This window comes from Conger conger, chromosome 18 (assembly GCF_963514075.1).
Source record: "Conger conger chromosome 18, fConCon1.1, whole genome shotgun sequence".
NCBI classification, from domain to species: Eukaryota; Metazoa; Chordata; class Actinopteri; order Anguilliformes; family Congridae; genus Conger; species Conger conger.
Genome location: NC_083777.1, coordinates 4564036 through 4575572, shown reverse-complemented (window position 1 = coordinate 4575572; position 11537 = coordinate 4564036). Strand labels below are relative to the sequence as shown.

Here is an 11537-nt window from a genome sequence, read left to right as displayed (position 1 = left end):
GTAGTTGAGCAATTATTTTTCCAAAAAGCCGTCCAGTTTAGGTAGTTTTGCTACCTTTTCCTCCTGGTCCTTTTTATCCTTTCTTTTCTGCGACCCACTTTTGTGCTTAAAGGGCATTTCCATACTAGGCAGCTGAATGGCGCACAATATTTTACGCACGAGACTAGCTAATATCAACACATGACACCAAATGAATTAGCTAGCCATTATCAAGTTATTTAATGTAATAGTTTATACATTATAGCCTTATTTTCACATATTGTACAAATAAATAACCATGTAATTGTAACAACCATGACTGAGACAAGTTACCTGATTTAACGATATATAAACACACACCACTGTGAAAGCATACGTAGTTGTACTATTATTCGGCGAGTGGTTAAAATATAAAAACCTGTAAAAAATATGCACTGATATAAGACACATAGAGACATGGGGCCTTCTAGACCAACTGCACCTGCTGCACCACCCATATGACCGCCACTGGTCAACACAGTGCAAACAGGTATCAGAGTTCCTTTTCAAACTAAAGTGAAATCAGTTCTTCGTCTTCTGGTTTTAGTTATGCAGTGAAGTGAAACTGTTCATCTCTTGGTCGTCTGTTTTTCCCATCCATCGCATTATTCTGGAAAACAGTTTGCGCCTTTCACTTTCATTTTTAATTTGGCCCACTAACTCACAGTTCATCACCCGGCTACTACCCTGACGTGAAAATGATAAATAGCATGCATGCTTGGGGACTTTCAATAAATTAAATAAATATATTTAAAGTTAATATAATAACTGGAAAATAAAGCTGATAAAAAATTGGAATAAATAAATGATTAAATAAATAAGATGGTTGAATGCTTTTTTTTTCCAGCATTAATTCCAAAAAGGTAAGCTATTGGTTCAGTGAGAGAAAGGTATCCAAGCCAATAATGCAGAATTAATCACAAATGATTCCAGCAATATCTAAATAGAATTCTCACAGAATATTGCCAATATCCATATCCAGCAGTGCGATGGCCGAATGGCAGAAAGAATAGCCCAGGACTTGTAAAACGGTGGTGTTTTTCACACTTTCAGAGTAAAGAGTGTAGTATACGTCACTTTCAGTATCTTCACAACCGCAGCCTACCGCTTCTGCTCTAATAGCCATTATCACTGCCGCCTATCCTCATCAATTACAAGATACCAACGCGTAACTCAGGAATGCCAGCTATTCTGCACTTAAAATCAGGAAATTTCTCCCCATCAGTTTGTACAATTTCTGTACAAAAACGACAATTTGTGGAACACATTTTTGAGGGACATGATTTATTTCATGCGTGTAAGTTTCCAGTCTGGGCTTGATAAGCACACAGAGAGACTGAATATTACTTTTCATAGCTTGAACAACATAACTTACATTGTCCTGCCTCTGATTGAAAGTCTCTACGGCTACTTCCGGAATCGCTGTGTGACAGTGGAGGCGGAGACCTGCATCACGTGATAATGTGTGTGTGTCACTGAACTAGGAAGTGATTTGATTCTGAGGTTAGCCACTGACGACTTTGGAATGCACGAATACTTTCATCGGCGTTTGCGATTGATTGCTGCGAAGTTGGCTAACTGTATTGACTTTATCGGGGTTGATTTTTCAGAGATATAGAAACTAAAATGCACTCGTCACGTTGTAATTAGCGAGGTAGTTGGCGTGAAGTTTGATTTCAGAGTAAGTCTGTGTTCTCACAATCCAAAAGATTGTCACTCAACTTCAGTGGAGTTTAATAGTGAGGATGTTCCTGCTTAGCAACCAAGCTAAGAACAGCGGAATTTTGTCGGATGCCGCACACATGGTTTTTACTTAGTATTTTTATGACTACAGTGCATGCTTGAATTATTTAGCTTATGTAGCTAGCTAGTCAATTGTAATTTACAGATTGCAGAACTCTTATCAGTAGCTAGCAAATTAGCTTACGTTAAGGATAGCTTCTTAATATTGCACAAAATGAAGGAAGCAGGGCTAAATAAAAGGGGCTGCCCCTCCGGGTTTATGCAAATTATTTATAACATTTGTTTGCATCCCTTGGGCTGTGTTCATTGGCGTGCTTGCAATTTGGTCACTTGATGTGTAGCCATATTATATTTGACATGAGACGGGAGGGTGGGGGGGGCGTCTGCTCTTGCAATCCCTAGTTCACTGCTAAATTTCTCTTCGTGTGGTTTGTGGTCTTTTACTTACTTCGAGGCTGTTCTTTTTTATTTTTTATAACAGTGCAATTAACGCAAGACAACTCCCAGACTTAGTGTAGCGACTTTGACAACTGTAGATGTGGATTACATTCATACTGTGAATTTGATCTCATGATCTCAAAGCACTGCGCAGACAGAGAACTACCCTCGGCCACCACCAGCACAGCAGCGATTTCTGAGTGGCCCCTCTGTGCACTCGGGTCCTGGGTGCTGCTAACTGCTGGTGCTGAATGGAGCTTGTTCCCTGTTCTGTGAAATGCTTAGAGATGGTGAAAGGGGCCGTGTAAATGATGATGATGATGATGATGATGGTGGTGGTGATGAAGAAGGGGATGATGATAATGGTGATAATGATGACGGTGGTGATGATGAAGGTGGTAATGGTGATTATGGCCCTGATGTTGATGTTGTTGATGTCGATAATGATGAAGATGATGAAGAAGGTGATGATGATGATGGTGAAGATGATAATGAAGGTGATAATAATGATGATGATGATGATGATGATGATAATGATGGTGATGATGATGATGATGATGATGATGATAATGATGGTGGTGAAGATGTTGATGAAGGTGATAATAATGATGATAGTAATGATGATGATGATGGTGGTGATGATGGTGAAGGTGAAGATGATGATGGTGATAATGATGATGGTGATGGAGAAGATGACAGTGAAGGTGATGATGATGAAGGTGATGATGATGATGATGATGGAGAAGATGACGGTGAAGGTGATGATGGTGATGATGATGATGGTGAAGGTGATGATGATGAAGGTGATGATGATGATGATGATGGAGAAGATGACGGTGAAGGTGATGATGATAATCATGATGATAATAATGATGGTGAAGGTGATGGAGATGACGGTGAAGGTGATAATTATGATGATGATTATGATGATGACGGTGAAGATAATGATGATGGTGTTGTGTTGATAATGATGAAGAAGGTGGTGATGATGATGGAGAAGATGACGGTGAACGTGATAATGATGATGATGGTGATGATGATGATGGTCCCTCACAGGCCCGCCCTGCTGAGATGCATCCCCTGTGAGGAGGAGGCGGGGCATGATGCTGGGCTGGCTGGGCGGGGTTAATGGAATACCCAATCAGCGCGGCCGAGGAGCGGCAGCCCCCCCTCCCCCCGAAGCCCGGCCCCGCCCCCGGGTGCCCGCCGCATGACGGCCAGCAGCGCCCCCACAGCAGCGCCGCGGGGTTCGTGCTGGTGCACGCAGGTGTGTGGCTGTTTGGGGCGGGGGGAGGGTTCAGCCGGGTGCATTTTACCTGCTAAGTACGGCTGACTGATATAGCCATCGTGGGATAATGATTTATTTTTATTATTTTTTTGGAAGTGCAGTAACAACTGGCAACTATCTCTGGCATGCGGTTTTAGATTTCTTTAGATGTCTTTTGTCTTTTTTATTTTTTTATTTAACCATACCTGATGCGGTAGCACGCCTCCAGTTTTCTGAGCCAAAGTGAAATTTCACTCGTATCTTTTCAATGTTGATATGACAGCAACAGGGCCATGCTGTTTCCATCTGGTAGATAAAAACAAGGATAAAGAGCAAAAAACGTAAGCGATGTGTTTTTCAAAACTAATAAGTAAATTAAACAACATTGAATACAAAGTGATGTTTTTTCTTCCCTGGAAGCATTTCACTAAAGTTTGGAGATGAGTTACCGTATCAAAGATGTTTAAAGACGAAAATACCTGCCAGAGATAGTTCTTATTGCACAATTAATTTTTTTTGTTATACCGCAGTAGCTATTTCATACTCGTACTACCTTTGTTGGGCTGTAGACTTTAAAACCTCTTTGTATATACTCTGTGGACTGAGCTCATGTCAGAACAGTAAACATCACAACCCCCGGGAGTTCTGCTAATCACATTTTTTTTTTTTATTGATAAAGAGGTCTCCAAACTGCTCTCTTTTAAAGCATTATCATGAAGCCTTCTGTCAAGTTCTAGGTTGATTCTAACGCACCTCAAGGTCACTGTAATTAACACTGTGGTCAAACTCACATGACGTCTTTACATTTCTATGTTTCTTAGGGGCTGGTTACCACTCAGAATCCAAAGCCAAGGAATACAAACATGTCTGCAAACGAGCCTGCCAGAGGGTGAGTTTCGGCACCTGTTCATTGGTCTAAAAGGCCACAGCACCCCTGTTCATTGGTCTAAAAGGGTTCTGAAAGGAACTCTGGGGGAAATTGAGAGCCATGAAAGCTGTTTCACAAGCCTCAGTTCAATGTAGTTGTGAAAGGATGATGTCATTCCTGTCCGTAGAAGAGTCAGAGGTGCCCGAGAAACAAGCAAGTAACTGACTTGACTTGACCTTGAAGAGTCTGATCATTGCTCTGAAGAACCTTTCAGTTTTGTTATTTTTCTGGAGTTGAATCAGCATTCTGATCTTAATCTCCGACTGTAAATAGGAGGTAAGTCTCGTTTTGCACAAGAGAAACTGGTCAAATGAGATCAAGGGGTGACCTCTGTGCTTGGTAATCAGGAGTATCACTGAGCATATCCAGACTGAATGGGTGAGCTGAAGGCTTGGGAGCAGTAGAGTGCCAGAGAATGTAAGTTATGTGTTGATAACTCCTCGTCCGTACAGAGTTTCACGTCAAGGGTGACTTCAAAGCTCCTCAGAATGGCTGCATGCTTCTCATCTCCCACGACTCAGGCTCGCTCAGAAGTATTTTCTTCATGTTTGTAAAGTGGAGATTCTTTTTCAGGTTTGGAAGTATGTCATTTTGATATAAGAGCTCGTGAAAATACTTCTTCAGGAGATACATTGCTTACCAGTGTAAACAGGATGCCTATTTCACGTACATGTTCTCATAGTTTAACATGCAGCTGAATTAGAACTACAAGTAAGAAATAAACATTAAGACTGAAAATAACACCCTGTGAATCACGTTGTCTCAGGAGGACAAAGCTATTCAGTTGAGCATTACTATACAGTGACTCCCTGTATCTGTACCTCTACCTCTAACTGTACTTGTACTTGTACCTGTTCCTCTACCTCTACCTGTGTTTCAGGCGGTAGAGAAGCTGAAGGCCGGAGCCATGGCAGTAGAGGCAGTGACCGCTGCTCTTGTGGAGCTAGAGGTAATTCATTTATTTTACCAGGGGAGCCACATTGAGATTTAAATCTCTTTTGCAAGTGTCTCTGCCTGGCCAAACAACAACCAGAAGACTTAAAAGAGCAGAATGTCTGCATAAGTATTAAAAACATCTCCATTCGGTTTGCAGCGAGTTTAAAATCATAATTTGCATAATTTAACTGCCAACAGATTATGCAAGTCTGAACCTCCCAGCTGAAAAGCTGTTTTTGTTCATTGTGTGAGAGGAGCAAGTTACTTACCCTGCTGTGAAATAAGTATTTTCCCCATTTCTGATTTCCCTGATTGTCTCATTGAATGCTTCATAACTTTTTTGATTAAATAAATGACACAATTTTCAAAATTTGTTTTGTTTACTCCGTTTCTCTTTGTCTAATATTACATTTTGTATAAAGATCTGAAACCATTCAGTGTGCAATAATAGAGGAAAGCTTATAAGTCACCTGGGGTTGAGAATATTATCTTTCGGGACAATTGCCCACACCTTCCATGCCCACACACATACTATGTACTAGCACATAGAACAATACACTTATTTTGGGTTTCATTTGCAAGTGTTTATTGGTTGTTATGTTTACATCTCCAGTTTATATCATATAAGCCACTACTGTGAGAGCAATATCTATAACCTCTCCCTAGAGAGGTTTTCAGTGGAAAGCACATTGTCCTGCTAGTTGCTTTAGTTTCCGATACACGTATAGCTTGTGACATAAAGATAATTGTCTCTGAGAAATGCATTAGGGTGGATGTTGATGAAAGCGATCTTGTGTGAGCAGTGCTCCATACAGATTGGCTTCAGATAAGTCTGGAAATCGTCATCATTTGGGCCATTGTGGTTAATTATAACCTGTTTTTATATGGGGCCTCTCCTCTTCTGTCAGAGGAAGCGGTGAGCCTCCCCTTGTCCACGATGTTCTGCAGGAAGGCTAAAATTGGTTTTGAAATTTGCAGGACTCTCCGTTTACAAACGCAGGGATGGGCTCCAACCTGAACCTGTCGGGGGAGATTGAGTGTGATGCCAGCATCATGGATGGAAAGTCCCTCCATTTTGGGGCGGTGGGTGCCCTTAGCGGTAGGTCTCTGTCTGCTCAGCTGTGTTTTAAGACCACGCGGAGTGGGTATGATACAGTGGCCTGGCTGTGGCCTGGTGATGGCCATGTCTTGGTGGAAGTGGCCTGGCGTGCATCAAAGGCCTATTCCTGGCCCCCTCTCTTTTTGCAGTTGCTTTGCCGCTAGTTATCAAAAGTACCAGAAAAATCATTAATGACATGTGTACAATGTCTTTAAAACCCACATGTTACACCGTTAACTTTGATTTCGTCTCCCTCTGTGTTTTACAGGGATAAAGAATCCGGTTTTGGTGGCGAACCGACTTCTCCAAGAAGCCCAGAAAGGGAAGCTGTCAGCTGGCAGGATTCCTCCATGGTATGTCCTCTACCTCCGGCCCTGTATACCCATATTTTCATTTCTACGTTTATCTGCATTCATCTTCAGTGTTGAGCTGTTCAGTAGCAGGTTATATCCTCTTCCTCACGAGCCTCTCCATTGGTTTCTGCCGCAGCTTTTTAGTGGGGAAAGGAGCATATCACTGGGCAGTGCATCATGGGATACCTCCTTGCCCTTCGGATAAAATGGCCACAAGTGAGTATCAGACAGCTTTCTTAAATTTCCTGCCCTCCGCCCATGCTTTTGAGCTTATGAAACAGAATATTTTTGCCAAAATGTTATGCATAAATTATTTGTTCTTTTGTGGTGTTTTCTTACACCTTATCTTTTGGTGTAATCTTGCAATAAGAAAGCAATTTAATTTGCCATTTTCCAGGAACAGTATTCACTGGAAGGTTTTCGTTGGAAAGTGTTGTTTCTGTACCTGGCAAACCTCTCTTACGAAGCCAGATTTTATGCCAGACGTATGCTCCCTGGAAGGAGCCAAAAACAAGTTTATATTTTTATATAAGTTGGTCATTAGGCACTTAAATGTTTTGAGAGAAAGTATGTGCCATGATCCAAGGGCTATCTTTTGTGTTTTGGCGGCTTGTAGCGTAGTGGTTAAGGCACATGACTGGGACCCGCAAGGTCAGTGGTTCGAATCCCAGTGTAGCCACAATAAGATCCGCACAGCCGTTGTGCCCTTGAGCAAGGCCCTTAACCCTGCATTGCTCCAGGGGAGGATTGTCTCCTGCTTAGTCTAATCAACTGTACGTCACTCTGGATAAGAGCGTCTGCCAAATGCCATTAATGTAATGTATTGTGATATGTATAGTATAATACTTTATTTTCTGTAGTTTGACTGAAAATTTTGATTTAAATAAGACATGAAATGAACCCTTGATATTATTTATTAGATAGTTTAGCTTAGACATTTTGGAAGTTCATGCCTCTCTCTCTTTAAAGCTAAATTAATCTGTCTGAAAGAGTTGTTAGTCAATTGGCTTTCCTTTCTTTCTAGAAAAAGCTAGCTGCAGCAGGTTTTTAATTAAAAACTTTTATTTTATTTTTTATCAAGCCTTGCCTTGATTTTAACAACATGCCTTAATTGCATTTGTTTTATTTATCTTTAATTAAAATATTTGACATAATAGACCGAGTGTCTTTGTAAACCTTTACTTTAGTTTTCGATTCAGAAAAGAATGCTACCTTGTCCCAGAACCCTGACCCTCCCTGGGTCTGTAGCTCTGGGGTGGGAACGTGTTCAAGTCAAGTTGGGGCGACATGGCTCAGGCAGTAAGTGCAGTGGTCTGGCAGTCGGAGGGTTGCCGGTTCGATCCCCCGCCTGGGCTGCGTCGAATTGTCCCTGAGCAAGACACCTAACCCCTAAATGCTCCTGATGAGCGGGTCGGTGCCTTGCATGGCAGCCAATCGCCGTCGGTGTGTGTATGAATGGGTGAATGAGAAGCATCAATTGTTCAGCGCTTTGGATAAAGGCGCTATATAAATGCCAAATTTACCATTTTTTAAGTTTATTTACCTTTCATACACATAGGCCATTCAGACTGCTTTACATCCATTATCACTACAGCTGGAGAAAGCCTGCATCCATCATCACCCACTCCCTGTGTGTAGCAGTGTATAACTGCAGCCATGGATGTGGCCATCAAGGTATCCCGTAATCCTGTGTTAGTTTTAACCGGTCTCGTATCAAGCAGCGATGATTTTAAACCGGCGGTGTGAAAACGGCGGATGGCAACGGAATTTTTTTGAAAATTGAAAAAATGGTTGGCATTTATATAGAGCCTTTATCCAAAGCACTGTACAATTTATGCTTCTCATTCTTACACACACTCACACACCAATGGTGATTGGCTGCCATGTAAGGTACCAACCAACTCATCAGGAGCATTCGGGGGTTAGGTGTCTTGCTCAGGGACACGTCAACACACGCAGGGCGGAATCGAACCGGCAACCGCCCCAACTGCCAGACGACTGCTCTTATCACCTGGGCCAATGAGACGACTGCTCTTACCGCCTGAGCCAATGAGACGACTGCTCTTACCTCCTGAGCCAATGAGACGACTGCTCTTACCTCCTGAGCCAATGAGACGACTGCTCTTACCTCCTGAGCCAATGAGACGACTGCTGTTACCTCCTGAGCCAATGAGACGACTGCTGTTACCTCCTGAGCCAATGAGACGACTGCTCTTATCGCCTGAGCCAATGTCGCCCCAACATTAAACATGCTAACCTGCCCTCTGGCCCTGTCCTGCAGAGTTCAGTCTGTCTGCATACAAGAGGAACAAGCGCAAGATGGAGCTGGCGGAGAGAGCGGAGAGCGAGTACAAGCAGACCAAGAAGAGACGACAATCAAGTGAGAACGTGAGTGACCGCCGCCCGCAGCAGAGCAGGGCCCTGGCATTACCGCCTTTTTCAGAAATGAGTTAACGGCTTTGGCTTTGCAAATCGGGTTTTCTCCCAAGAATCCTGCAAAAATGCCAAAAGAAAAAGTCTTATATTGACACTTGGTCTTATTTCTTTTACTTAAAAAAAAAAATTTGTTTTGCGAAAAAAAGTCAAGCAAACATTAGCTTAAAACAAGCTAATATTTTCTACTTGTGAGAAGAAAAAAATAAAAACGAAGAGCTTGTGTCTTATTACAAGACTGAAATGCTTGTTAAGACAGTCACTTTTGCAGTGCTGATGGAGCACTGTTCTGCTTCCAGCCCCAGACTCAACACTGGAAAGGAAATGTACACTGGATTGGCATTATTTAGTTTTTCTTGATTATTCTTGCTGTAAATGAGCCGTTGAGCTGTTGCAGCTGCAGAGGGATGGGAGGAGCTAAGTTCTAAAATGGCCATCAAAGAAGGGAGCGGGGTCTATACGGGCACGGTGTGGAAATGGGCTCTGGCCCAAATTCCAACAGGCTCACTCGCCCTGCCGCGGATCTGCCAGTCTCTCATTTTCCGACCTTAATTAAGGCGAAGTCACTGCCTCTTTCCTCGTTAGAAGTGAAATCGCTGTGTAGTCGCAGGGCACTGGCTGCTTTGATTTATCCGTACACGCGTGCCCGGGACCCCACTGTAAAATTAGCTTTGCTTGGTGCTGTGGAGGTGGTAAGATGGTTGCCTCATGGTGGCCCAACTCACCCTCTTGTGGGTATCGGTTGCCAGGGAGACTGTAAAAAAAATAAAAAAATAAAAACTTTATTCTGTGATTACTTATTTGTTCCTTTTAATCCTTCCACGTTTAATTTGTCTTAAACATAGAGTGACGCAGGCGTTTGTCTTGCCGTTATTGCGCTGCTCTGAAGATAAAAGACCAGCATCTGTGCTGGCCTGTAATTTACGGTGGCCCAGGAGGGACAAACCGTGGGGTAATGATGACTTGCAGTCTCAGGGGTGCTGGGGCTTCAATCACCCACGGTTACAGCCGAAATTGAATAAACAGCTGTGTGCATGGAAATTCTGACTGGCGACCTGCCACGTCCACCACTGTGATTGGACCGTTGTGAATGGCTCAGAAAAATGGTTCATCGGGCTGCATGCTGGAGAGGGGGGGTTCCTAAAATGGAGTCCCGTCTTCTCCCAGAGGATACCCCACTCCCAAACTCCATGGGGGCAGATGCTGGTAGTGGTCACTTGGTGGAGTCCTTCGGTAGCTCAAAGTGCAGTAAGGCCCTCTGGGCTCATACACCAGTGCAGGCTGCCCAGCCGAGGAGCTTCAGTGGGAGAGAATAGAGACTATATGATTACTCGTTGCCATGCACTGCTGTTTTAGCGCATTGCTCCTGCAGCACTGTGCTAGCTCATTGCTCCTGCAGCACTGTTCTAGCTCATTGCTAATACAATGCTGTTTTAGCTCATTGCTAATGCAATGCTGTTTTAGGTCTTTGCTAATGCAGTGTCTTTTAGCTCATTGCTAATGCAGCGCTGTTTTAGCTCATTGCTAATGCAATGCTGTTTTAGCTCTTTGCTAATGCAGTGCTCTTTTAGCTCATTGCTAACGCAGCGCTGTCTTAGCTCATTGCTAACGCAGCGCTGTCTTAGCTCATTGCTAACGCAGCACTGTCTTAGCTCATTGTTAACGCAGCGCTGTTTTAGCTCATTGCTAACGCGGCGCTGTTTTAGCTCTTTGCTAACGTAGTGCTATTTTAGCTCTTTGCTAACGCAGCGCTATTTTAGCTCTTTGCTAACGCAGCGCTGTTTTAGCTCATTGCTAATGCAGCGCCATTTTGGCTCAGTGCTAATGCAGAGCTGTTTTAGTTCATTGCTAATGCAGCGCTGTTTTAGCTCATTGCTAATGCAGCGCTGTTTTAGCTCATTGCTAATGCAGCGCTGTTTTAGCTCATTGCTAATGCAGCGCTCTTTTAGCTCATTGCTAATGCAGCGCTCTTTTAGCTCATTGCTAATACAGTGTTATTTTAACTCATTGCTACTATAGTGCTGTTTTAGTTCATTACTACTATAGTGCTGTTTTAGTTCATTGCTAATGCTGTGTTCTTTTATCTCATTGCTAATATGGTGTTATTGTACCTCATTGTCAATTAGTTGAGGTCCTGAACAGGGGTCCTGTTCTCTCGGCTAATTCCCCGCGGGGTCCTGTTTAGTAGGACCAGGGTGTCCGATGCGGGGTCAGCAGGAGAGAGGAATCTGAGGCTCTAGCCTCAGCTCCGTGGCCTTCTGTAATAATGAAAATTTCATTATGCCTAGCCTTTGAAGTGCATTGTGGGTATGAGTCCTCTTT

General features: G+C 43.1%; 1 protein-coding gene across 3 annotated transcripts in view; it reads left to right on the top strand.

Annotated features, from left to right (window-relative positions):
* Positions 1-1532: 1532 nt before the first annotated feature.
* tasp1 (taspase, threonine aspartase, 1) overlaps positions 1533-11537 on the top strand; it is a 36006-nt gene continuing 26001 nt past the window's right edge. For 2 of the 3 annotated variants that reach the window (XM_061228747.1, XM_061228745.1), the window contains exons 1-8: positions 1533-1699; positions 3256-3466; positions 4288-4355; positions 5275-5343; positions 6309-6429; positions 6698-6782; positions 6919-6998; positions 9064-9170. In XM_061228747.1, coding sequence (XP_061084731.1) covers positions 3328-3466; positions 4288-4355; positions 5275-5343; positions 6309-6429; positions 6698-6782; positions 6919-6998; positions 9064-9170 — 669 coding nt within the window. In that variant the 5' untranslated portion in view covers positions 1533-1699; positions 3256-3327. Of the gene's footprint in view, positions 1700-2651; positions 2697-3255; positions 3467-4287; positions 4356-5274; positions 5344-6308; positions 6430-6697; positions 6783-6918; positions 6999-9063; positions 9171-11537 lie in introns of all 3 variants that reach the window. The other variant, XM_061228746.1, reaches the window with a different exon arrangement.